Genomic DNA, 26,925 nt, shown 5'->3' with positions numbered 1-26,925 from the left:
TTTATAAGACCACGTGTATGTATCTTTAGATTTTTTTTTTAATGTTGTAATTAACATAATTATTAACCTAATTATATAAAATGATGTTGTCAGTGCCCTACAAATTAACTGGTTCTTGGATTTATTTATTTTTTGTCCCCAAGACTGACAGAAACAGATAAGGCCTAAGAGATTTCTTAAGGTATAATGCAAAAATAAATAAGTACTGATTTTTTTTTTTCTTTCTAGTGATTAAAGAGATGTTCTCACACTCAACACACACACTCACCCATACACCGACCCAGAGCGACATCAGATGTCTGATAGTTTTTTTAATTTTCTGCTCTCCATAGTGTATTGTGTATTCATGAAATGACTCATATTTCCTCAGAATGACTTGTTCTACGTATGTACATTTTTTTTAAGTGTTTGGAAGCTGCACTTTAAAGATACAATAAAATTACTGCTTTCTTTTTTTTACTGTTATTTTAATAAATCACCATTGCCACACTGTTCAAGATATCCCAAATCCGTTCGCAATTTAACATCTTCCGTATATTGGCATCATGTTGACAAAGTTTGGTGTGAACTAGTTGTTTTTTCTTGGAGGAGTATGAATTTATTTACAGCCTGATTTTTCCAAATATTGACATTTAAAAACATATAGCCGGCTTCCTGTGTTTGCATTGTAAAAACAGCAACTCGTTATTTCATGTTGTCTCACTGAAACATTCTTTTCTCAAGCATTCCATTTTTTGGCTGCTGAGGAATGTCACGTGATCCGTGACGTCACAGCCATTAGAATTTTAGAACGTTCTAGGGCTTGCAAAGCAGTCGGTTTATATCATTTGCTTGACTGATTGATTGATCTGACTGAAGCATCTCCATTGCATGTGTGCTTGTAGTAATAGCTTTTTTAGAAGAATCTTTTTTTGCTTTTCCGTAGAATCTTCTGACAGACAATCAAAATGGCAACGTCCTACAATTGGTCTTCAGATGAAGATAACGGTCAACCAAAAGACCAGGGGTCATTGCTTGTCAATGATTTGCACCCAGATGTGACCGAACAATTACTGCATACAATATTCCATCCATTAGGACCCATCCGTCCTGTAAAAGTGTGCAGAGACAGGGGCTATGGTTTTGTGACCTTTGAGCAGCGCCATGAAGCAGAAAATACCCTCGTGGCTCTGAATTTTTTTTGGAGAACCAACGCGCACCACATGGGCCCAGTACATGACTTTCAAGATCCTGGCAAGACACAGGGATAGGTTTGCCATATATGATGCCCTCTCAGACTTTGGGGAACTGCAGCCACGCAGAGAGGTCTGTGGCGAGAACGGCGAACCTAAAAACAAAGAACAGACTGAGCCCAGAGAGAACAGCTCTGATGAACCAAGGTCATTGCTTGTGAGTAATCTGCACTCAGACATGACCGAAGAAGAGCTGCATGCAGTATTCCTCCCATTCGGCCCCATGTGTATTGTACAAGTGTGCAGAGACAGAAGAACCAACCACTCTCTGGTGGCTATGCTTTTGTGACCTTTCAATGCCGCCACGATGCAGAAAATGCCCTAGTGACTCTGAATTTTTCAGAGCTCATGGGCAAACTGATGTTTATCATGTGGGGCCAAGACATGACCATTAAGGTCCTGGCAAAGCACAGTTAAAACAGCTCTAATGATAGGCATGACAGCTCCAGTGACAGGCAAGAAATAGCCCGGACTGAACCCACTGAGCAGTCACAGGGAAGAAGCCTGGTGAATACTGTAAAAAGTTATTTTACAACAGTCATGAGCAGCCCAGATACCGGCCTGTTGGCTCTAGTGTGCAGTGCACTGAGAGCTTTATTAGAAGCCTATACAACAATTATAAAGCTCTAACATGACACTTTCAGCCATGAAAAAAAAAAAAAAACTGGGCAGAGCCTCTCAATAACAAGTCCAGAGAATGCTGGGAAAACAGCAGTCCAAAACAGAAAATCTAATCACCACATAGGCAAGAAAGAAGAAAGGGGTGATTCTTCAGTCTACCTACAAGGTGATTAGTGACCTCTGTACATATACCTATCCCTTCCGCAAATTAAATAAATAGACAGATGAAAACAAAGCTGAGTGATACAATCCATAGAGTCCGTGATTTTTACAGCTGAGGATTTTTGAACACCACTATATTGTTCTAACTGAATCTGATGCTATCAAATTAGTAATGAATGCTTAGGTACAAGCTATTTAAGTTTCATATTTCGGTGCACAAAAGCATTTTTTGGGACGAGACTCTGAAACGTCTTGAGATAAACATATCATGACTATATGATTTTGTACATGTCCTGAATCCTGACCATATTGTTGAACAAAAACATTGTTAGTGACACATTTTTATTATGAATTATTTTTGAACACTAGTGGTTTAATATGAATACGGCACAAATTGGGTCCTAATAATTAAGGGCAAAATAAGAAAAAAAAAGTTCAACTGAAAAAAAAGGAAAACCAACAGTTGACTAGTTAACTGTTGTAACGGTTTTATTTTCTCACCGAAAGCATCATTTTACATTCACTGCCCATTTAAATGTGAACTTCTTTCAGAAACAACTGTTAATCAGTGCATTGCAATAATTTCTTAGAGACGAGCAAAGAAATAGCCAAATTAACAGAAAGATGTAAGAAAAACAACTCAACTCGCATAAGGCTGAACTCTTGTTACCCTGCAGTAATAAAACAACTGAAAATTTATTTTTTGGTTCAATATTTTCAAAACTCCTATGGTTAAAAAAAACAAGGCTCAATCATTATGCCATAGAGCAAAGGGACTAGGGCAACAATTTAAAATATTTACATTGATTTGATCCATTAAGAGGACACTTTATCAGTCTGATTTTTTGTGCAGTCCATTAAAATCCTCTTAAGTAGATCACACAGGTTATAAACAAATCAGCACTCCAGGGCAGAACGAAGCAATGTGTAGATGGACAATAAGAAAATAAACCACCAAAGATACAGAGAATGAAGCTAAATTAAGTATTTAAAGAGTACAACACAAACATTATGATGTACTACTGTAGACCGCATTGAAAATATGTAATTTACTTCAGCAGGCCCAAATCAGAAAGACCAACATAAAGAAACGTTTCTTTGAAGCCACAAATCCCACTCTTTAGACTCAAACCATTGTTCCTTCCAGTCAAGCAGTTCAATAATATCCACATGTATACAGCGGTTCAAAATTCACATTAATGCTTTGTTTTTTTCACCTACAATCTCCAGAGTTCTTGAAATCCTGTTGTTTAGTAGAACCTCTTGTTCCTCTCTTGACGCTTCTGAAAGACTACGGCACCAACAACGGCGCAAACCACGATTCCCAGCAGAGCGCACAGCAGGAGGAGGAAGACCTTCCAGCCAGTGAGGGGCGTGCTTCGGAAATTTCCCGTCGGATCATCAATATTGTCTGTTTTGGGGGAGAAGATGTGAACATGACAAGTGAAAAATCTTTCCATCTGCCAACAATATGTCTGTAACTACATATCAGCTGTGTTACCTTTCGGTGACTTGAGGAGACTAACACTGGGCTCGATCTTGGTCCAGTCTTGGTTGTCCTCCTCAGGAGTATGTTCCACCATCAGCTGGTACATCTTCATAGAGATGATGTCATGATTATCTGCACAGAGCAAACAGTATCAGTGAGGTCTGGCAAAAGGCATCAGGATCACTGTGGACATCTAAGGGAGATTTAGAAGTAACACTTACCAGAAAGATCTCCTGTGGCCGCAGAAGCCCCAAAATAGTATCCTGTAGGGAGGCGGACGCCTCCGAAATCAATGCATTCTCTCCAGTCGTTCCTGTCATCCACATCTACCATAATCTGTGGAAACAGAACATAGATGTGATATACAAATGTAGTTTAACATTAAATAATGTTAACAATACAACTTCTGATTTTAATAATGTATTAGTAAATGTTAAACATAACATTAACTAGGATTAATAAATGCTTTAAAAATATTTTTGTTAGGTCATGTGAACTGTTTTAAGTTAAGTGGAGCCTAATTGTAAAGCTTTTAATTAATTCATTGACTCATTTTTTTAACACAATGTCAGAAAACGGAATAAATAACAATAGTCATATTATTAAATAGAAACTATAAGATGTTTAAGGTTAATACGAGACAAAAAAAATAAAAAAAATTTAAATGCATTGGTTAGTTAAACCCATTTCTGAATAAAATCGTTGTCTACTTACATTAAAGATAGTACAGTCCAAATGTAAAGTGTAACCAAAATGTTTTTTGAGCACCAAATCATATTAGAATAATCATGAGACACTGAAGACTAGAGTAATGGTTGCTAAAAAAAAAAAAATCAGCTTTTCCATCATAGAAACAAATTGCATTTAAAAATATATTAAAAATGAAAACATTTTAAATGCTAAGAATATTTCACTAAATTACTGTTTTTACTGTATTTTTGAGACTTTAAAAAACATTTAAAAATTCTTTATCACTGTATTTGCAGTATCTTACCGTGAGTCTGCCTTTGGAGTATCTAATGGCCAGGTATGTGTCATGATCTCGGTTTCTGACTTCCACAGAGCAACCTCCCAATTCAGTCGACCGGCCATCTTTCCCGTGGTCGTACGGCAGGGAGCCGTTATTCACCATCGCAGAAATATAGGGAAACGAGCGCTGGAGGACCAAAGATTATGAATGTAATTTTTTACACTGATTTTTGCCTAATTGCTGACACAAAAAAGCAATGTAAATGATTAAAGGATGGCACATTCTACCCTTATCCAGCTGTTCATGAATCATATTGTGTAAAACAGAATGATCTAAATTCATAAAAGGTCACTGCATTCTACTAAAATCAAATCAATAAACACTGTAAATATTTTTAATGAAATGCTTCATCGACAAGTAATGAATGATGAGGGTAAAAAACACATGGACCACATGATGCAGGCAAAACAAAGAAAGCATTGCTTATTTGTAGCACTTGGCAAAACTGTTGAAAGATAGTTGCTATATGTTGATTATTCAGAACATATAGCAAATAAAAAAAGTGAAGGGATAGTTTGAATTAAAGATATTCTTCTATACTCAAAGTATTGTTTTCTGGATGCAAATAATACCTGGTAAATAAATCAAATTCAAACTATCCCTTTTAAATCATTTTCCAAGTGAGGATAAAGCCGATGACCAGAAGCAGAACAAACATGCCACAAATCCAGTATTCCCATCAATACTAGTGTTTTTGGAAATAGATATCTTTGTATCTAATCTCAAGTTCATCCCATAATGATAAAGCAAAGCTTTCATTCAAATGAAGGTACAAAGAAAAGACAAATATTTTACATCTCTCAACTCACATCCGGAACCTCATCGTTAGGGTATGTGTCTATAAAAATGGCCAACCCAAGGAAATTGGCACTACTGCCAAACACGGTGCCTGCAGAGAAAGAAGGATCCATGAGTACGGCACACTTACATCCATTCCTTGTAGATCATTACGGAAGGTATCCACAAAAATAGCCAGGCCTAAAAATTGGTCTTGGTTTCCAAAGACTGGGCCTAAATGAAAGTATGACACAATCAACTGCAGGGAAGAAAGAGCAGACTTGCAGATGGATCGCAGACGTGTGCGTGGACCACACACACATATATATAGGCAGCATTATAACGCATCACATTTAAATTCATGAAATGAACGAGAAAGAGTTTGAATGGGATCTAAACTTTCAGTTTCCCCTCACAGACTTACCAGGTTGTAGTCTCTCTTTCGTGTACCAAATGGCAAAACCATCTCCATGCAGATTCTTCTTTCCTGATCCATGAATTTTAAACTGCACATGCATCTCCCAATCCTTCAAATAGCAGGGCTGCAGCGGAGAAAACTAACATTCTTCATTTTGCATTAAGGTGCATCACATTAACCATTTTTTGCATTCAAAGTCATTTCAGTAGGATGGAAGATTTCCCCATGCAGATTTTGCATCGGTTCAAGTTGGTCACCGCTTGGTTTGGTAGGTTTTAGTTTTACTCACCACTGTATTCCAGATGGACCCCTGTTTGCTCCTCTCATCCGGAGTCAGACGCACATACTGGCTGGTTACTAAAGTACTTCCCCAAAAGTCCCACTGACTTGACTGACTTGTTCCAACACCTGACATATGATACATAAAGGATCATATAATTTTTGCTAAATTTATTTACAGTGTATTAGTAATTTGGAGTGAAGCCTATACACACGCTATAAGCTATGAGAACATTTGTAGAAAAGAAATAAATAAAAAAAAGTCTCATCACATACACGGGTGCAAAAGCCTGAGACCACAATGAAAATTTAGGATTCAAAAATGAATTAATACACTGTAAAAAATAATAATAAAATAAACGTAAAAAATGCTACAGCAAAAACAATTATAATAATTAGTTAATTGTAAATTTTGTAAGTAAATACTATGAATTACCATATAATTTACAATGAAAAAAGCTGCCGTGTGACACATCACACATGATTTTGTAAAATTAAATAGTTTATTTTTGTTATCAGTAATCTACATTAGGGGTTTTGCTTTACATAAGTTATTTAATTAATATTTATTTCATTATGTTTTGTGTCGTATGTTATTCTGATGGTGTGTATGACCAATACTCCTGCGAGTACTGGCCATTTTTTATTGACAGGACACTTATAATGAACATTATATCACTTAATAAAATATAAAGTAGTAGTAATTTATTTTTATTGCCATGTCAGCATCTAAGGCTATCTTTATTGCAAAAACTGAGTTGCACATAAAATATATAATTTATATAAGTTGTAAAATATACAAGCTGCCTGCAATACTGGAAGCACTGTCAGTATTTTTACAGTAAACTCACAGTTTTTAAAGTAAATGTAATATATATATATATATATATATATATATATTACAGTGCACCTGGAAATAAACAAAGTATTAGGATTAAATACATTTTTTATGATATAAAACAAATACAAAATATTTGGTGTCTGTGACACTTTTGTCATAAGATACTCTTTAGGTCTTCCTCACATAATGCTGGAGAACAAGATCATCAGGTTTTAACACAAACCTGTGGAGTAAACGTGTCATAATGTCATCTTTGTGCGCATGATAAATAATAATGTGATTTTTCGCTGCTTTTCAGATATTTGGACCCCAGTATTATGACATATACACACATATATATATATATATATATACACATTTCCCCATTAAATAGTGTATTGACAATCTTCATGCTCTCCCTGGTAAGGTGGATTTCTTTATAAACTGTCCTCATCTGTTCAAATAAAGGCTAGTTTTGTTTACATTGATTTGTCACTGTTAAGACTCTACAGTAGCCTACTTATATCCCCATTACATGTTCCCAATGAAACACATGACATTGGAAAATAACTTAGGTAACTTAAGACACTTTAGTGACCGTGTGGCTAAAGGACATCAACAAACACTAGCAGGACTAGCGGCTAACTTACTCACCCTGATATGGTTTAATGAGCGAGTGCTCCCGCTTTAAGTGCTCCGTATTCCCGTCCGTTATATCGGAATATACGGAAGAAAAGTGGAGTAGCCATAAAAGTAGGAGTATTCTGTGACACACCGGCATTCTGTGAGTTACACTTGTTTGAGGGTGAAGCCATGAAGCTAGGCTTCTTTCTCTTGCCATTATTAACGTCTTCCTTCCTCCGCGGCGTCACTTCCTGCGAGGAGACGCGGGCTGTGTTTCAAAACCTAGCGAGCTGCTGCATAGACAGCATTTACTGGGCTTTATGAGCAGCATATGTGGGCATTATAACCCTTACGTGGTTTTACTACACATAAATATGAAAAAAGCATTGTAGTTAAACCATGGTAAGCTCAAATTAACCATGCTTTTGCTTCACTAACCATATTTAAACCGTATTTGTAGTAAAACTGTGGTTATACAAGTGGTAAACAATACGCCAAAATCCAAGCTTAGTACGCTTTTATTAGAATAAAACCACGGTTTGTTTTCGTAAGGCAGTTGGTTTTGATATTTTAATTTATATTGAATAATAAAATGTCACATATACACATTCATGACATTTTAAATGATTTTGTAACTTCTCTTTTTGTTGAAAATGTCAATTATCAGTAGAACTGAATAAGTACCTGTGTCACCTGACTATATATATATATATATATATATATATATATATATATATAAGATCAAAAAATGACTTAATCTAAATATTAAAAACATCAGAACACGAGCATTTTCTTACTGAAAAGGCAGTTTAATTTGAAAACAAACTTTACAGTAATTAAAGCCAAGGCACCTATTACAACAATATTTCATTTACATGCATGTTTAACCACTTCAACATCAGAGATCAGTGCTTGCTCAAGGACCTTGTCCTTATTCTGGCAAATGTCACATCATAAATAAGTTATCAGTAGGCAGGAATGCCGCAGGGTTTTGAGTTTTTGGTGTCTGATGTTTCTATTTTTTTCAATCGTAGTGTATAGCAACATAACAATTAAAGAGCGTGGTATATTATGTAAGCTTTTTTCCGCTGCAGTGCTCTGCATGAACATCAGTGAGGGTTTGAGCGTATTCTGAATTCCAGTCCCTCTGGAAAATCTGCTGCATCTGGCTCTGAACGGTTTGCTGGCCCTGCCCTACTGCAGAGCCTGTCTGATTCACAACAAGCCCAACCCCTGCCGTCTGGGTGAAGTAATTCTCAGACCAGTTGGAAGTTCCTGTAAAACACAATATAACAATCAGTCACCATAGCAGGATTATGTAACTGACATTGGCTTTATTCCAAAACTCATATTCACAGCGATTTAATTGCAAATGTAAACATTGACTGTTTCTGTTGGCAGGTTTTTTGTGATGCAGTGCCAAACATGCCGTCAGGTTGCTGGAATATGGAAAAGCATGCAAGTGAGATCATGCTGTGAAATTTGTACATGTCGAGAGGAAACAGCAAACATACCAATGTAAACAACTCGATCAGTCACCATGTACTTGGCATGGTTAACACGTGCAAACGGGATCCTCTGCTGCTCTCGTGTTGAAGGCACCTCAAAAACTTTCTGTGAAATGAAACATTTTAGACATTAAATCACCAGTGATGGCTGGATAAAAAACAATGCATGTAGAAGATGTAAAGAGCACACAGAAACGTACAGCATGAATGTTGCAGCTCAGAGGGGGCTTGTTAAGGACCGATAAAGACTGGAGGAAAACAAACATGGCACCAGGAGAATGACTCCAACAACTGACCAACAGCTTCACCTCAACACCTCTGGTGCAAGCCGCCTCACGGAGGGCCGAGTCGATGACAGGCCAAAACCTAATGACATCAAAGTCATTCAAATTCAATGAAAACATCACAGTAATATATTGCCTTATAAAACTAAGTACATGCAAATGTATTGAATTTTCTAAATTACCCCCAGTGGTTATTAACTGAAATACTTATATATATATATATTTATTATTTTTCATATTTTTTTACTTTTTTATTTCTTACATTTAGTGAATTGTTTAGTCATTTTGTTTTTGGTAATTTTTGAAAATGTCTATATAGTTTGTATTCTTTTTTTTTTCATTTTATTTTTAGTTATCTTAATACATCAAAACATAGTAGATAATTGAAAACATATACACAGGCACAATAATATTTCCCATGCGGTCTAAACTAGTCGAATAAAATTAGGTTTTATTTTTGTATTTTCCATTTTTAGCTTAATTTCAGTGAATTTGTCATCACATTGTGACAACACACACTTGTGTGTTTTATCCATTTTTTTAATGTCTATATAATTTAATTAATTTTTGATTAAGTTTTAGTTATTTTAGTACATCAAAATAAATAAAAAGCTGCTTTGGCAACTAGCTGAAATTAAATAAAAAAATATATATATTTTTTATATTTATTTTATTTTAGTTAACTAAAAAAAATACAGAAGTAATTTTTTTTGTAATGCTTTTAGTTAAATATAATAACCGTATAATAACCCTGACTCAATATTAAATGGTAAAGATTACCGAATGGGCTGCGTGAACTGGGACATGGGAAGGTAGTCCATCACAGACACATAGATGAACCGCTCAGCATCAGCAATTACTGACAGGATGCTTGAAAGATCGTCAGAACGGCCATGTGATGATAAAGGAGGAGGAGAACTCTACAAGAACAAGTCAAACACTGTCATGTAATATTTAGAACACATTTCTGCACACACTAAAAATGCATGTGTCATGTTTAGAAATCAATGAAATGTCCATGCAATGTATTCATTAAAAAGCAGTTTTTCTGCAGTGAAAAAAGTGATAATATGACAAAAAGACAACATTTCACAATACATTAAATGAAAAATAGACACATGGAATAAATGAAAATCAGCCAGGACTAAAGCCAGAGAATAGGTGGAAATGTGAACAGGTTGAATAAAATTATTGCAAAACATGCAATGAAAACATATTATGATTGTGGTAAACAAAAACCAGACCAAACAAATGAAGTCAACTTGTGAGAGAAACATAACTCACAGACAAATAGACACGTGCAGGGACACCGTTGAATTTAACAGCTAATGGGTACTTAGAACTGGAGAGAGCAGAGAAACGGCCCGGCCAGAAAGGAGGTAGAGAACCATTCTTCTGAGCTCCAACGTCCCAGTACACGTCAAATATCCGTGAGGCGTCCTGTGCTAGACAGCTGCAGTCTTCCACAGACACTCCAACTTCTTTCACCTATTAGAAAAATTTATATTACTGCATATGCATGTATATTTGGATTGATTAATAGCCATTTAGCCATCACAGTCGAATACATTGCACTGGATAATGAATAAAAACTAAATAAAATAAATAATTAAAATTAAATATAAAATAAAACTAGCCAACACATTTACATGTCAAATACCTGCATGCACACTGACCATGCATATTTGCATGTCAACAGAAACCTTTTGTCCAGTCAGATAATGACACACAAAGTCGCTTTTAGAAGTACCTGGGTAAGGGAACGCCAATCCATGTTTGCACTCCCTAAATACATGTGTTTCTTATCCACAACCCATAGTTTGGTGTGCAAAATGCCTCCAGTAACGCTCTGCAGGTCAACTCCTCTGACCTCAGCCCCTAAAAGAGAAAGCACAAAGCATGAAAGCTAAAGGGAAAAAAGCTGCATAACATCCATTCACCATTCTCAATGTATACATTTTCACATGCTGCATGTGCAACAGGCACTTTGTTGTACCTGTTGCTACCAGTTCATCTGTGTCTGCCATGTATGGCTGAGGGGCGTTTACAGCGATCTTCAACTTCACTCCTTTAGGTTCCAGCTGCTTCAGTTGGTTGAACACTTTTTTGCCCTATACAAAAGATTTAAATGAAATGCCTTAATATAATCAAAATTAATATTATCCTATTAGATCATCATATGCAGGTAACAAATATTCTAGTGCAGTGGTCGGCAACAGGTGACCTGCCAGCAATATCTGGCCCACACCCGTAGCCAGATTATTTTAAAGCGGCTGGTTCTGAAATAGATCTGTCATGACAGTTACTCACAATCAGAGTATGTGAGCGGAGCAGTGTGATTTTGAACGGAGCGAGGAGCGGATTTTTTAAAAGTCGGAGCGTCGTGGTTTTCACTCGCTCCAAGAGCGCTCCATCACGAGTACAATTCATGCCAACGACCCGTAATATAACTGCATATTTAGCAAGAATTCACATGTTAAACATATTTAGCTAGCTAGATAGAAAAGGATCACTCAAATCAGAAAGAATGTGAAGGCTATGATGACTGCAGTGGACACGAGCGGGAAGGAATTTATATGTTCCTTCTGAATATTTTCAGCTGACAGCTGACTTTCTATTTCTCAGAATTGCGTGATATAAACTCGCAATTGCGAGTTAAAAAGACATGATTCTGAGATATAAACTCGCAATTCTGGAGGGGAAATTGTTGACGCTCCACTCCGCTCACATACTCTGATCGGACACCGCCACACAAATGTGGCTTTTTGTTAATGACACAGAGTAACACTTACTACCAGTAACAAAATACACTGTAACAGTCAGTCACAGGCAATTCTGGTTGCATCTGGTTTCATCAATTAATATCTTAAATTATCCTTAAATTTACTTGCCGACCCCTGTTCTAGAGCCTTGATGTCCACAACACAACATACCAGCACAGACGAGGGCTCGGTAAGGCCCAAATCTGAATCTCGGAGTGTGAAATAGAAAGCGCCAATGTGGACAGAGCGGTTTGCTCTGTTTAATAGATTAGTCCAAGTGTCTGAAATGCTCGGCAGGTGTGGCGAGCCGGAAGGGAAGATGAGACCCTCAGGGACACTCTCAACAAGAGTAAGCCTGATAAGGAGTGTTTAGAAACACATTAACATCTCAAACTCGCCATTTAAATACTTAAAAATATGAAAAGGACCTGTTTCCCTCACCTACAGTCAGAAATGCATGTCTCTTGAGGCATCCAGAAACTTTCCAACCAGTGCAGCTCCAGTTGTGACATCAGGTGTGACACAGATTTAGGGACTCCATACTGCCAGATGTGCGATGCAAATCCACCCAAAAGGAGGAGAATGGTGGGCAAGAGACAGAAAAGGGAAAAGCTCCTTCCTTTTGTCTGCTAAAACAATAGAAAATCAGTGATATTAAATTAATTAAAGACTTTGTTTACTCATGCAAACATCTTTCCAACAACATATATGTATATGTCTGTTAGTGATGAAATGACTGTTTTGTGGCTGTTTAATTTCATATATCCTCTTCTGTTGAAATTCTGTTGTGATTTAATGGCGAAACAAATACTTGAGGCGACTAGTCTCAAAAATTTGTATACGTATGCAAATCAAAGAGGACAAATCAATCCAGAGAAAAACATCCTGGTCTGTATATATACTGGCTTGTACTGCAGTATTTTACTTTCTTACTTACTAGTTTTGTCCGATAAAAATATCTAAACAAGCTAAATGACTCAAAATATTTTTTTTTTCTGAAAAATGCATTAAAATTATGGAAGTTTATGCCTAAATCAAGAAAAATACCTTGGGTATGATGGGGCAATTTTTTTTTACTTAATTCAAAGGTAAAAACAAGATTATTTCTCTTATCCCATTTTTCTGTTTTAAGCAAAAATAAATAAATAAATAAAGATAAATTAATAGTTATTTTGATCAATTTGGTCAGAAAACAAGACTTATTATCTCATGTAATTTTGTTTCTCAAGTACATGTATCTTTTAGATATCTGTACTGGAAATCAAGATGAATACCGAGTAAGAAGTGTGACTCCTTTTTTCAAGGTAAATGCAAGGGATTGTTTAAAATCCATTTTATTGTATGAAAAATTGTATGTCTGTTCACTTAAAACAGTAATAACACGTCTCTCCTCAACGAAACAATACTTGATGAAGTTTACTATTTAGGATTAGAGGTGTGCTAAAATCCCTAACCCTTAGTATGAACAATAATAGCATTCTTGTTTTTGCAAACACCATTAATTTTGTACATTTCATGTTACGAAATATGATTCACCTCACCTTGGAGGGTGTACATGTTTTGGTCTCGGCCTGTTTTGTCTGAGTAGTATTGGCAGTTTTGCTTCCCTGTTGTGTTTCTTTAAAGCATTTTTTACTATCTGAAGGTTTCTGGATCTTAGCAGCTTTATCTTGACCGCTAAGTATGGATCCATCATCCTTATCTGGAACACATTCCACATATTTTACATCATTCTCTGTCTCACTGTTTTCTTCTGTCCAGTGTGATTGGGCTACACTTCCATTATCAAAGTCGTCTCTCAAAGTATCTTCACAAGCTTGATCAGACACCTCATGCTGATCAACAGAGGAGCATGAGCTCAGATCCTCTACGACGGCATCCTGCGCCGACATCTGCTCATCTTCTGAGATGGTCTCTCCGCTTGCAGTTTCAACTTCACAAACAGGTTCTACGACAAGATTAGTGGTCTCATAGACGTTCCTGAGTGGGGGTCGCTTTAGTGACACATCAACCTGATCAGAGTCTTTTGTAATCTCAGGCGTTTGATCAAGAGATTGATTTAATTTCGGAGACAAAAGAGCGGAGGCGTGACCCGAGATATCACCTTGAGAGAGCACATCAGCAAGGCTTGTGTGTAAACGAGCCGATGGGATTAGCAGTCCTTTTTCTCTCCCTCCAGATCCTGCCAGTTTCACTCTTCCAGCCTCTGTAGAGCCAGCTCTCTCTTTTTGGCCCTGCTGGATAGATCCATCCGTCTTCGGTGATGACTCTGCACTCTGGATGGTGACTCGCTTGCGGCCCTGGGAGCTTTGAAAGGTAGGGATGCGGGACAACGGTGGTCTCCCTGCTTTACGGTGTTCCTCTCCATCCTCCTTCCTCTCGAATGTTGCTTTCTCATTCTCTTCCTCATCTATCAAATGTTCTGCTGATCTGAAATGTACATCCTCTGGTTCCTATAGGATTAGTTGAATGCAAAAACATTATATAAACGAATGTATATGTACATTTTGGTTCAAATAGTGTATTTAAGATGCAAAGTCTGTAGATAAATAGATAGTTAGTATATATATGATATATTGTATGTATGTGTGTATATATATATATTGTCTTGGTGTATACACAATTTTATTTGTTTGTGTACACACTCTATATTTTGGTATAAATATATGTATATTATTAGCAATTATTTTGTTTTTAAAGGGCAAAGACTGTAGATAGATACTGTGTAATTATCTCTATTTTCTCTTATTAGCAGACTGGTTAACGAGTAAGTAGCAATTACTGGATCAAACAAACCTTCAGAGAAGTCAGGAGAGACTGTGTACGACAAACTGCGATGTTTAAACGCTAAATAAACTCTTGTAACCTTTTTTAAACACTAAACCTGCAAGTTTGAGACACAAGTTAGCAAGCAGGCTATACTCACCATGATTACAGCGAAGAACTGCTCTCTATTTATCCGTAACGAGTAGCTATTTCTAAATAAAAATGTGTAAACGCTGTCAGGCGAGGGGATAAAGTTGTCGGTCCAGTTGAAGGTTTATAAGGGCGATGCTGTCTCTGTCTGCGACGTGGCTGCAGCACACAGTGCGGTATAATGAAGAAAAAGAGAGAGAGACACAGAGAGAGAGAGAGAGAGAGAGAGAGAGAGAGAGAGAGAGAGAGAGAGAGGAAGAACCTCGCCTACTAACACGATATGAGTTACGTTACAAACCACCTCTGACTCATAGCCTGTGAATATAAATATGTACTGCTGCGAAAATACAGGTATAACTGATGATGACAGATAGAAATGACGGTTTAAAATTGAACTAACCGCCGTTTCCTGTTCTCAGTACAGTCTGCTAACTTCCTGCAAGACTGCAAACCACGCCCAGTGCGTTGTAAACCACGCCCGGGCACACGACAAACCACGCCCACACACCCCGCCCACTAGATAAAGCTATCAGTACTTCAGTTCGGAAGCGTGTGGTGGGCGTGGTCTCGCCGGAGGAGGAAGACGCCTTTGTTTACATTTTTCTTCACTAGCATGCACCGCTAGATGTCGCCAGCAGCGATGAGTTGGTTTGATAACGCGGCGCATAAACAGACACGAACGGGACTTTAGTGATGAGGGAAAGGATTTATCGGATTTGTTACGTCGGTTACACGATCTTACTCATTTATAAGGTGATGTTGAATTCACTTTAGTAATACTTAAAGCAGTTTTAAAAATGTGTGTCGCATATTTATATCAAAACCGGTTCGATCTGTGAACTAGCAAATCGATTTAAACTCAATCCAGCAACGTTAGCCACTCAGCTAGCTACTTTTAAATCAGTCTAAAGTCAGTTTAACACAAATGTTTGACTGTTAGAGTTAGTTAAACAGTTTAAAAGTATTATAATATTGGGCGGTATAATCCATCCGGTAGATGAACAACAACAGGGCTAGCTAATAAACAAACGCAGGCTGTCAATAATCAGTTACAGTTACACTAAATGACTGGTTTCAGACTTAATATGCTTTGTTTTCGATTATGGAGATGGTGTTATTGATATCAGTAGCTGTTGTTATGTAAAGCTTGGCTGTGCTTACTTTAGCTCCATTTAATGCTTTGATTTTATTTTGCAGGTGCACATCCCATGTTGACTGATACGAGCAAAAAGAGTTTTTTTTCTTCTTCGTGTAACTTAGTTTGATCCTGGCTTCATCATATGTGACAGGATATTACAGAGTAACTCACGAAATTAGTTTTTCCTTTTTGTTAGTGTGATTAATTGACATTTTGCACCAGTTTTGCTTGATTTGATTTTAAAGCTTTGATTATATTATTTTAATCTTTCACCATCATCATAATGCACACTCCAGTTCCACCTTCCCCCATGAAACCAGCCGTGGCCCCTTCAGTAGAGCTAGGCGTCACGGTTCTTTACACTTGTCTTTATGGGGGTCTGTTTTTAGTCGTATACGTTCAGCTTTGGCTGATGTTATTCTACCGGCATAAGCGATGGAGTTACCAGAGTGTTTTTCTTTTTCTTTGCCTGTTCTGGGCAGCGCTTCGCACAACACTCTTCTCGTTTTATTTCCGTAATGCCCTTGCGGCCAACCACCTGCCCGCTCCAGTCTACTGGCTCCTTTACTGCTTCCCAGTGTGCTTACAGTTCTTCACACTGAGTCTCTTCAACCTTTACTTCACTCAGGTAAGACAAGTTGTAAAGAAAGATTCATAAGAGTATGTTTTCATATCAGGCCACTAACTTAATAACAATGTTTCATTTTGACAGGAGGTGCTGAAAGTTCGAACCGTGTTCAGCATCGAGCCCAGGAAAGGACTGTGAGTGGATTTCCACACTAGCATGTTAATGGATAACATCTGATTATGTGTTTAATGAGAATTGTGTTTGTGTGTAAACTTTGATTTCTAGATGGGCGGCTCGGTGTGTGTATGTCACCGTGAGCGTCATCTTCCTGTGTGTCAATCTAGTTTGCGCAAGCCTCGGACAGCATGGTGCTTCCGGTGGAGCTGGTGACAATACTTGGAGGCTGGTTCTGGTTCGAGTGCTGGTTAATGACCTACTGTTCATTCTGGAAGCTGTGTGTCTGGCCACATCTCTGCTCTTCTTAACTCGATCCTCGCCTCCTACCACCCCTTATCTACGCAGCAAGGTACACACTGTGCAAGTGCTTAAAGAAATAGTATCCAATCCTCTAAACCTCTGCAGTGAATGGGTGCCGTCAGAATGAGAGTCCGAACAGCTGATAAAAACGTCACAATAATCCACACCGCTCCAGTCCATCAGTTAACATCTTGTGAAGTGAAAAGCTGCGTGTTTCTGAGTTTGTAATCCATAATAACACTTCCTCCAGTGAAAAAGTCCTTCTCCTGTTGTCCTCTCACGTCAAAATCCACCCACATATTTAATCTGTGCATATTTCTTTCCTGATTCAGACGAAAATACTTTTTCACTGGGACATTGGGAATATTATGGGACTGGAATTTTAAAATGACAAACTTTGGTACCAAAAAGGTTATTTGCAGCTATTTATGAAGTCTTCTGCTTGCAGGGGTTTTGTTGGACTGCGGTGCTGGGGGCAGGTGTCATCTTGCTCTTCTCTAGCAGGGCATGCTACAATCTTGCTGTGCTGTTTTTGTCTCAGAATCATAAAGTTGAGGCCTTTGACTATGACTGGTACAACATCTCTGATCAGGTGGGCAGTTGCATTACATTGGTTGCTAATGAAAAGGTGTTCCTGTCACTGGTCGGTTTGTGATGTTTGGTGTTGTTTTCAAAGGCTGATCTTCAGAGTGAGCTTGGAGACAGAGGCTACATTATCTTCGGTGCTGTTCTCTTCATTTGGGAGCTGCTTCCTACCAGCCTGCTCATTCTCATCTTCAGAGTTCGCCAGCCTCCTCGAGAAAAGGTTTGCTGATTATGCATTTTTCCATGCTTATTGCATGTCATTTTAGTTTAATACACTAGCGTTCAAATGTTTTGGGTCAGTTTTTAAAAAAAAGTTTTTTCTATCAATAATGCGTTAAATTTATTAAAAGTGACATTTATGTAGTTACTAAAAATAATATTTTAAATAAATGCTGTTCTTTTGAACTTTCTATTCATAGAATAATCCTGAAAGAAATGTATTAAGGTTTCCACAAAAATAATAAACAACAATATTGTTTTCAACATTAATAATAAGTGTTTCTTGAGCAGCAGATCAGTATATTAGAATGATTTCTGAAGGATCATGTGACACTAAAGACAGGAGTAAAGATGCTGAAAATTCAGCTTTACATCACAAGATTAAATTTTTTAATATATTTTAATAAAGTTTTCAAATGGTAGTATTTCACAATATTTTACTGTATTTGTGATCAAATAAGATCTTAAAAAAAAAAAAAAAGACTTTTGAACGGTTGCGTACATTTTTGCATTTAGGTCAATGACAAAAAAATACTTAAGATGATAAAAATAAACAATTTAGTTTAGCATCTGCCAAATGTAAAATTTGTATTCATGCTGGTCCCGTTTTCGAAAAATAGGTTTTGATTTAATGCTTTAAAATATTTGAATCCCCACAAGTATATCAAAATGAGTTTTATTAAAATGGGCCCATAAATGAGTGTCCCATCATTGAGCTGCTTGCTTTATTTATTTCAGAACTACAGCCCAGCGATGTGCAACACACGAGGCTCACGCACATATTTCTTTGACGATCCTCGTGGAATGGGTGACGACACAGGTTCCCTCTGGAGTCATAGTATCAATCCTCATAGCAGGTATCAGGCTATTTGACAGCTCAGATATTTAACATTAAAACAGCTTGAGGGAGCAGTTACAATATAGTGCTTAAACCAAGACTCTGCACCCAACAGCTGGTTTGGATCTAGTGAGACGACTCCACTCCTCTTCAACCGGACTCAGCAGAGCAACCAGCACCACTCTCTTTACTCCACTCCGCAGACCTGACCACTATGCAAAGCTGCAGAGATCTTCTCAGGGAATAGTACAGCATTACCTCTTCCTGTTGAGTAGCTCAATAGGTTCATTTGCACTAATATTCATCAGAAGCATCTGTCCTTCTGAAATTGCACCTTGGCTTTTTAAAGCAGACCACAATAGACTAGATGCTTGTGATAAAAAGGGACCAGTTAATGATTTTTCTATAAGAGTTATTACACCATTTTTTTTTTCATAATTTATAAGCGTATCCTTGATGTATTAACTGATGTTATTTTTGTGTGGGATGATGACTTTCCATTTTAAATGGTGTATAAGAAAGCAATAATTTTGTTACTAACCGTGTGCTGATATTTGACAATATATTTTAATAAATGAATTTAAACAGTTTCATTTGTAATTTGCTGTTTATGTATATATGTGGCGCAAACAGAATTAGTCTCATCAGGATTTCAGAGAAATCTGAATTTAGAAACTTAATATTTGTGAAAATGCATTTCACTAAAAAAATATTTCACCATGTGGTCATAAAAATCTAATCCAATTAAAATAATTTTTAGCTTAATGTTCATTACATTTGAATTTTTGAAGTTCAGGGTGGGTATGTTGTTTAAATCCTTTAAAATAAGTCTCTTATGCTCACCAAGGATGCATTTATAAAAAAAATGGAGTAAAAACAATATTGTGAAATATTATTTCAAATGAGAATAATTGTTTTCTATTTCTAATTTATTCTTGTGATCAAAGCTGTATTTTCAGCATCATTACTCAAGTCTTCAGTGTCACATCATCCTTCAGAAATCATTCTAATATGATTTGCTGCTCAACATTTGTTTTAGCTTCCACAAAAAATAAGCAGCACAACTGCTTAATTTTATTTTTGTGGAAACTGATATTTTTGTTCAGGATTTAAAAGAATAGCATTTATTTGAAATAAATCTTTTGTAACAATATATTTTTATTAACTTAATTAACGGAGTCCTTGCTAAATAAATTTAGCCTATTATTAAAAAACATACGGACCCCAAAATTTTTAACGGTTGTGTATGGTTGATGAACTCACTAGACATAATGTCTGTTTTGAACAATTTATTGTGCAGTATGTACAGATCCTCCTATTAAAACACTTTATACATTATGTACAGCAAGTTAATTTAGATATTTGGTTCATGAATATCTTTTAACCATAACCAAAGTTGATCTAGGAAAAGAATCTATGACGTAGCACTAGAAATAATGAAAATACACAAAGAATGGGAAAACATCAAATTTTAAGTGCACAAGAAATCAACAGACCGTGTTCCTCAGAGACAGAAATCGCATTCAGAGAGGAAAGTCTCACCAGTACTCGAGTCAGACGTCACAGCGGATTTTCAAGGTGCAAGGCTTTTTATCCTTTCCATCTTCACGTGGTATCTTCCGTACATGTTACACTGACAAATCCTCCATACAGCGGGAAGTGCCTTGATGTGCCTCATTTCAATTAACATCTAAGAACTCGTGAACTTTCCTCAGATAATCTGACATCTCAACATGCCAAGTGCCCAAGAGTCTGTAAGAAGCATTTCTACTGTCAGAAGTCAATTCACGATTTAAATAGATCACGTCATCAGTGGTCAGGTGTGTTAGTGGTCTCTAGTTTACGCAGGCGACGTCGTCTCAACTCGGCGGCATTTGGCTCACCATCATCCTCATCTTCATCTCCCTCCTTCCTGTCTTTGTCCACTCCTGTGGTTGATTCTGGTGGAGAAAAGCCTGTAGCTCCATTTACAGATCCATCTATGAATGAGAATACAATGACTCATACATAATACACATATATATATATATATATATATATATATATATCTCATTTCTTCTGAATGGCAATGGTCATGGTTTCTATAAAAATATTAAGCAGCACAACTATTTTCAACATTTATAATAATAAGATATGTTTCTTGAACAGCAAATCTGCATATTAGAATGATTTCTGAACAATCATGTGACACTAAAGACACAAATACACACTCGCACACATATAAACCTAGTCATTCGAGAAGTTGTGGCATCATTCTACTCACCGCTCTGAGCCTCGTTCTCCTGACTGAGAGTTTCCGTGTTGCCCGTGGAGGAAGAGGACTCCGCATTCACTGATGTACTCGTCTCACCAGCGTTGTTTTCTGATCTTGGAGGACTAAACAGAAAGTGAAAAAGAAAGAAGAAAATACGGGGATTTCAGAAGTAGGAACTGGACGTGCCACTTTTTTAATCACACCTCAGGCCATGTTTGCATACCTTAACGTAGCCACCGTGCTGAGGTAGTGGTGAATGTTGAGCATGGCGGCATCCAGCAATGTGTGGATGTTGTGAAGGCACTGCAACCTGGCTTCCAATCCTCGCCTGCCCTCCTGCTCCAGTTCTTGGAGCTCGGCCTCTGACATGGTGGACAGAGTGGATGGAGGCGGCGGCATGGATGACACTAATAAACACAGGGGTCACAGATTACTCAAATATATAATTTTTTCAATGATGTATGATATTTAGTGATGTCAAACGATTAATTGCATACAAAATAAAAGTTTTTGTTTGCATAATATACATGTGTGTGTTCTGTGTATATTTATTACGTATATATAAATACACACATACATTATATATTTTGAAAATATTTACATGTCTATATTTATATTCATATAACTTATATTATAAATAAATATATTTACTATACAAACATAAAATTTTTCTGAAATATATACATGCATGTGTGAGTATTTATATATACACACATGATAAATATACACAGCATACACACATATATTATGTAAAAAAAAAAAAAAAAAAAACGTTTTTTTTTTTTTAATCGTATGACAGCACTAATTAATATAATTGACTGCTCTAACATACTAAAGGGTGGAGGTGGAGGCATCGGCAGCCATGGAGCTGATGGGAAAGGTGGAGGCATGGAGAAGGGGAATCCAGGCATTGCTCCGGGAGCAGCAGAGGCACTGTCTGCATTTGGCTGGGTCGAGCTGCTGGCTCCTGATTCTACAAAACACCATGTGACAATTATGATGAGAATGATGGGTATTCCAGCTTTTCACAGAGAGGCAGAACAGATGAGAGCTGCTGACCTGCTCCCTGTGCCTGTGCTGCAGCAGTGCTGGTCTGTGGAGCGTCAGGAGCTGCCTGTGCACCTGGAGCAGCAGGAGGCGGCGCGCCAGGGAAGGGACCCCAAAAGGGAAACAGACCCGGAGGAAACTGAGGCATCATACCTGGAGCGACTGCACAGAAAAGAAAGCATGGATTACGGAGCACAAACAGCCAAATATCAGCAGCTTCGATCGGCCTGGTCTTGGTGTTTTTACCATTGACAGGTGGAGGTACGGGGGCATTAACAGGAGCAGCAGGGGCAGGTGCTTGTGCAGGAGCTGGGGCAGGAGTCTGGTTTGGCTGGGACGCTCGGAGGACATCCATACGACAGGTCGGACACGTCTGCTGTCTTTGGAACCATGAGCGAAGGCAACTACAATGAGAGGAACAAACAATTCAGAATATGCATGCAGATGTCAACACCAAAGAGACTGATTTTTTCCATAAACACTGAAAGTGAACCTTGAGTGAAAGATGTGGTTGCACGGCAGTTTCTTGGCTCCAGTCACCATCTCTTCTCTGCAAATGATGCACACATTGTCGGTGGCTTGCAAGTCTTCAGGGGTGGCATCTGGATAGCTGTAATAAAGCATGGCAGACACTGATAAATCATTTAAAACACATACTAAAACTATAAAAATTTACTAAAATTAAAAACACTGCATAACAAAAAAATGAAATATACAACAGAAATAGATAAAAACATTGCAAGAATTATTAAACTGTAAAAAAAAAAAAAAAAAAGAAATTACAAAAATACAATTCTTCTTAAAAATGCTAATAAAAAAAGGAAATTAACTACAAATATTAAGCATGGCCCACTGTAAAAATGAATTATTAAATTAAACATGACAATACTAAAATACATATGTAAAAGAAAACCTTAAATGTACACTTTAAAAGATATTTAAATTATTTCTAGAGATACTCACAGTGTATTCATGTTACGAATGGCTCGTCGAGACATGATGGCGTCTGTTACTGCCTTCTTGAATTGCCTGAAAAGACAAACATTGCACACGACATGAGACAAACTGTTCTAATTGTTGACAAAACACACCAGCATAGCTGGAATCTGATGATTTATCACTCACCTCATTGCGAGATACATGGGTCGAATGGCAAACAGAGGGAAGGTGTGCACTTTTATCATTATGGTCATGAACGCCATATACAAAAGCACCTTGATGAAACCTGAAGGATAAATGTAACTTCAGTCAATCTGAATGGGTAATTTGGAAACATAACCATCCAAGCTACGGCTCTCGAGGATGTACCTGTAAAGAGCTCTGTGTACAGCATGTAGACGGCCTTATTGTCCCACGGATTCTCACTCTGCAGATCAATTGTATGTAAGGTGTACTTGATGAAGATGGTGAGGACCATAGTCATCAGAATTGCATACTGAAAAACAAGCAGAAAGCATTTACAGTAAAAGCCATTAATATTTTAAAAACTCTATATTCTGATTTCTACACTGCTCAACTGCAAGTTATGGGACATGTGATAAGGTTTAGGTCAATAGTCCTTTCATTAATTACATTTATTTTGCAGGATCTCACTCAAACTAAAAGTAGACTTAAAATGTTGCTCACCTCGAATCCAAAAACCAGCTGCACTGAAGCTCCTCTTATTATAATGCTGTGACACGCATGATTGACAAACAGAAAGTCCAACACGCCCAGCAACACCATTAGAGCTGTAACAGAGAGACAAGAATACGAGTGACACGCTCATGAAATGATGCAATAACCACAACAGTGAGTGCAAATAAGGCAGTGCAATGTCAAATGCCATTAAATTCAAGATACAGGTGCAGCTCAAACATTTGCATGTCCAAAAAAATGAGTTCACAAAGTAGTTTCATATATAAAAGGGAAGTAAGAGATAAATTTGGTGCTGCAGAACACAGGCTGAAGCAAATCCAGTGCTAAATTACTCACAGAGAACTCGGAAATGGAAGACCCATGAAATATTTGGACTCCTTTCCATCTAAAAATAAGATAAACAATGAAAACCTTTAAAAATAAATAAATAAAATGTAATTTTTATTTTCAGACTAGACGTAACCTCTCAGTGCTCACATCTAAAAATTAAATATTAAAACATTTTAAAAATAAATAAAATTTTCTAATTGAAAAAAATACAAATTTAATTATATATTTATAAAATTATAAATATAAAATTGTATATTTTATATATATATATATATATATATATATATATATATATATATATATATATATATAAAATAATTAGATGCAACCTCACATTTAACAACAAAATATGAAAACATTTTTCGAAAACAGTAAATTAATTTTATAATAAAATAAAAATATAATAAATATATATTTTTAAAATTTAGTGTAACCTCCCAGTGTTCATTTATAACAACAAAATATGAAAACATACTATTAAAAAATATTTATTAATAACATACAAATATAAACGGTCATAAATAATACTTTTTCCAAATTAGATGTAACCTTTCAATATTTACATCTAACAATAAAATATGAAAACAATATACTAAAAAACAACAAATTAGATATTTATAATAAAGTAAATAAATAAATATCTAAAATACAATATAAAAATATATTAAAACAAAAATAAACTAATAAATACAAGTTTAAGTACAAGAGACATAACCTCAATAAAATATGAAAATATTGTATTCAAAAACAATCAATTAAATCTTTATATATATAAAAAATGTATATATATGAAATATAATAAATAAGTGATTTTTTTTTTACAATCTGTGTTCACTCACAAAGTCCACCCTGTCTTCCGCCAGCCAGTGAAAGCATTTGAGGAAAAGCAGCAAAGTGAAAAGGGCCACAAAGCGAGGAGAGAAATCATCCCTGAAGACTGTAAAGGCTAAACAGGTCTCGGTCACCGCATACCAGGAGCGTTCAATCAAATGCTAAAAACAAACAATATGCAAATGAGAATGACAAAAATATATTTTTCTGCCTTTCCACACTTTGCAAATTTAGACACCAACCTCCATTTCAGCAGCTCTCAGTTGCCCGAAAAACACCTTCCGCATAAATTTCCCCAAAAGGAAAACCAAAACGAAAGCCTGAATGTATAAAACCTGCCGAGGAAACAGTAGACAAGTCAAATCACAGAGTTTACAGAGCCTTTCAATGAAGATCTGACATTAAATAAACTTACTGCCATGCTAGGGCTGCTTTTAGTGAGGTACACCACAGTTGGGTAGAACTGGTTCTTGAGGAAGTAGGCATGGGTAACCACTGCACCAGTCAGCACCAAACTGGTGCCTGTCACAAGAGCGGCTCGCACCATCTTGCACTACAGAGGAGAGAAAACAAATAAATCATAATGGACTGTATTCAAAACGACATGAGCTTCAGACTGAATCAAAGATGAGGGCATAAACACTTCATGACACCCAAACAATGTTGACAGGCCATTCAGATGCTGTAAAAATTAAAGCTGGAAAAGACATTTCCAGTAACCTGAAGTGAAAGGGCCCAAATTACACTATGCATTAAACAACTAGGCCTATTACACACATTCCTAACAGCACAAATGAGTTCAATTAAGCTTCAGTTACATTGCATTCTGTATAAAGTTGGTCTGTTTAATGCTTGGCTACAGACCCTGTTTGAAAGCAGCACCAATTAGCTGAACAGTTGAAGGCTACGAAACTGACAGCTGTAATTAATCAAGGATACAGATAATAAACACTAACTAAATCCGCCACAGCATGTTTTATAACCTACCATATGCTGATATGTTTGAAGTAGTGAGTGGACTAGCCGACTAGCTAACATTAAATCAGTCATGACACGCAGCGTCTCTTACCTTCAGCCGCAGGAATCCGCTATTTCTGCTTTAGAGAGAGATGGCTTGTGTTGAGCTTTGCTTCTTCTTCTAATAACTGCGTCTTGTGTCTATCCTTCCATCTAAAGCAGTCGTGTCGCTTCCAGTCTCTTGTAGTCGCAGCTGCTTGACGGCTACGTGTTTATTTTTCGCTTGCTCTCGAGAAAGGCCACCTCACTTCCGGTGAGCGTTCATTCCTGCCAGTAGATTGAAGACAGCGCAGAGGACTGAACCGAGCAGAGCAGAGCTTTCAAAATAAAAGCTTACGAAACAATTACATCAATGCGACTAGACACGTTTGTTCGTTTCCATTAATAGGTTCTTTCGTTTCTTGATTTTTAAATATGTACAGCCGTACATCAAGATCAAGATCCGTTCATCAAGCAAACAGAAATTAAATAAAATGAAGTGTTGATTTCTTACAAATTAATTTATTACAACATTAACATATTTTACATGTAATATATTTTTAGGTATTGTTGAATTTGTGCCTTTAAAACCAGTAGCCCCTCACTGCAGAACACAAGATCCAGGAGGCGAGGTTGGATCCACATCTAGGGGTGGAGGTTGGTAGGATTAGGGGTGGATATGGGTGGGTTTAGGGGTGGAGATTGGTAGGTTTAGGGGTGGAGATGGGTGGGTTTAGGGGTGGAGATTGGTAGGTTTAGGGGTGGAGATTGGTAGGTTTAGGGGTGGAGATGGGTGGGTTTAGGGGTGGAGATGGGTGGGTTTAGGGGTGGAGATTGGTGGGTTTAGGGGTGGAGATTGGTAGGTTTAGGGGTGGAGATGGGTAGGTTTAGGGGTGGAGACTGGAAGGTTTAGGGGTGGAGATGGGTAGTTTTAGGGGTGGAGACTGGAAGGTTTAGGGGTGGAGATGGGTAGGTTTAGGGGTGGAGACTGGAAGGTTTAGGGGTGGAGATGGGTGGGTTTAGGGATGGAGATGGGTGGGTTTAGGGGTGGAGATTGGTAGGTTTAGGGGTGGAGATGGGTA

The 26,925-nt window shown here is 37.2% G+C and overlaps 4 protein-coding genes across 11 annotated transcripts; 1 reads left to right on the top strand and 3 right to left on the bottom strand.

The window, feature by feature from the left end:
- Nucleotides 1-294: 294 nt before the first annotated feature.
- On the bottom strand, nt 295-7,710 carry LOC306883502 (vesicular integral-membrane protein VIP36-like). Of its 4 annotated transcripts, none has more exons than XM_079438800.1 (9): nt 7,483-7,684; nt 6,019-6,137; nt 5,736-5,853; nt 5,344-5,423; nt 4,499-4,660; nt 3,726-3,840; nt 3,517-3,636; nt 3,237-3,426; nt 295-1,327 (listed from the first exon to the last, which is right to left on the bottom strand). In XM_079438800.1, exons 1-8 carry the CDS (start codon nt 7,667-7,669, stop codon nt 3,266-3,268), a joined length of 1,062 nt encoding a protein of 353 aa, XP_079294926.1. In that variant the 5' UTR covers nt 7,670-7,684; the 3' UTR covers nt 295-1,327; nt 3,237-3,265. The 4 variants fall into 4 exon arrangements, with proteins under 4 accessions (XP_079294926.1, XP_079294925.1, XP_079294927.1 ...); XM_079438799.1 differs by lacking the exon at nt 5,344-5,423 and adding an exon at nt 5,463-5,545 and having other exon boundaries at nt 459-1,327; nt 7,483-7,707; XM_079438801.1 differs by lacking the exons at nt 295-1,327; nt 5,344-5,423 and adding an exon at nt 5,463-5,545 and having other exon boundaries at nt 1,799-3,426; nt 7,483-7,710.
- Nucleotides 7,711-8,243: 533 nt separating this feature from the next.
- Nucleotides 8,244-15,428, bottom strand: LOC306883501 (5'-3' exonuclease PLD3-like). Of its 3 annotated transcripts, none has more exons than XM_079438798.1 (11): nt 15,323-15,428; nt 13,548-14,459; nt 12,448-12,632; nt 12,178-12,361; nt 11,241-11,355; nt 10,995-11,122; nt 10,529-10,732; nt 10,025-10,164; nt 9,161-9,326; nt 8,967-9,066; nt 8,244-8,727 (listed from the first exon to the last, which is right to left on the bottom strand). In XM_079438798.1, exons 2-11 carry the CDS (start codon nt 13,896-13,898, stop codon nt 8,522-8,524), a joined length of 1,779 nt encoding a protein of 592 aa, XP_079294924.1. In that variant the 5' UTR covers nt 13,899-14,459; nt 15,323-15,428; the 3' UTR covers nt 8,244-8,521. The 3 variants fall into 3 exon arrangements, with proteins under 3 accessions (XP_079294924.1, XP_079294922.1, XP_079294923.1); XM_079438796.1 differs by having other exon boundaries at nt 12,448-12,635; nt 14,933-15,386; XM_079438797.1 differs by having other exon boundaries at nt 14,933-15,386.
- A 111-nt stretch (nt 15,429-15,539) lies between these two features.
- LOC306883004 (integral membrane protein GPR137-like) lies at nt 15,540-19,337 on the top strand. Of its 3 annotated transcripts, none has more exons than XM_079438048.1 (8): nt 15,559-15,675; nt 16,120-16,688; nt 16,773-16,822; nt 16,914-17,154; nt 17,554-17,697; nt 17,782-17,910; nt 18,648-18,766; nt 18,863-19,337. In XM_079438048.1, exons 2-8 carry the CDS (start codon nt 16,344-16,346, stop codon nt 18,954-18,956), a joined length of 1,122 nt encoding a protein of 373 aa, XP_079294174.1. In that variant the 5' UTR covers nt 15,559-15,675; nt 16,120-16,343; the 3' UTR covers nt 18,957-19,337. The 3 variants fall into 3 exon arrangements, with proteins under 3 accessions (XP_079294173.1, XP_079294174.1, XP_079294175.1); XM_079438049.1 differs by having other exon boundaries at nt 15,560-15,675; nt 18,847-19,336; XM_079438047.1 differs by having other exon boundaries at nt 15,540-16,688.
- A 683-nt stretch (nt 19,338-20,020) lies between these two features.
- Nucleotides 20,021-26,496, bottom strand: LOC306883788 (E3 ubiquitin-protein ligase synoviolin). Its single transcript, XM_079439273.1, has 16 exons — nt 25,917-26,496; nt 25,263-25,400; nt 25,090-25,182; nt 24,856-25,008; nt 24,023-24,071; nt 23,675-23,778; nt 23,357-23,483; nt 23,174-23,273; nt 23,012-23,077; nt 22,542-22,658; nt 22,295-22,452; nt 22,061-22,210; nt 21,834-21,974; nt 21,225-21,408; nt 21,011-21,123; nt 20,021-20,726 (listed from the first exon to the last, which is right to left on the bottom strand). Exons 2-16 carry the CDS (start codon nt 25,392-25,394, stop codon nt 20,557-20,559), a joined length of 1,857 nt encoding a protein of 618 aa, XP_079295399.1. The 5' UTR covers nt 25,395-25,400; nt 25,917-26,496; the 3' UTR covers nt 20,021-20,556.
- Nucleotides 26,497-26,925: the final 429 nt, after the last annotated feature.

This window comes from Barbus barbus (assembly GCF_936440315.1).
Source record: "Barbus barbus genome assembly, chromosome: 17".
Taxonomy (NCBI): Eukaryota; Metazoa; Chordata; class Actinopteri; order Cypriniformes; family Cyprinidae; genus Barbus; species Barbus barbus.
Note: the sequence above shows the minus strand (reverse complement) of the source record. Positions and strands in the feature narration are given on the sequence as shown.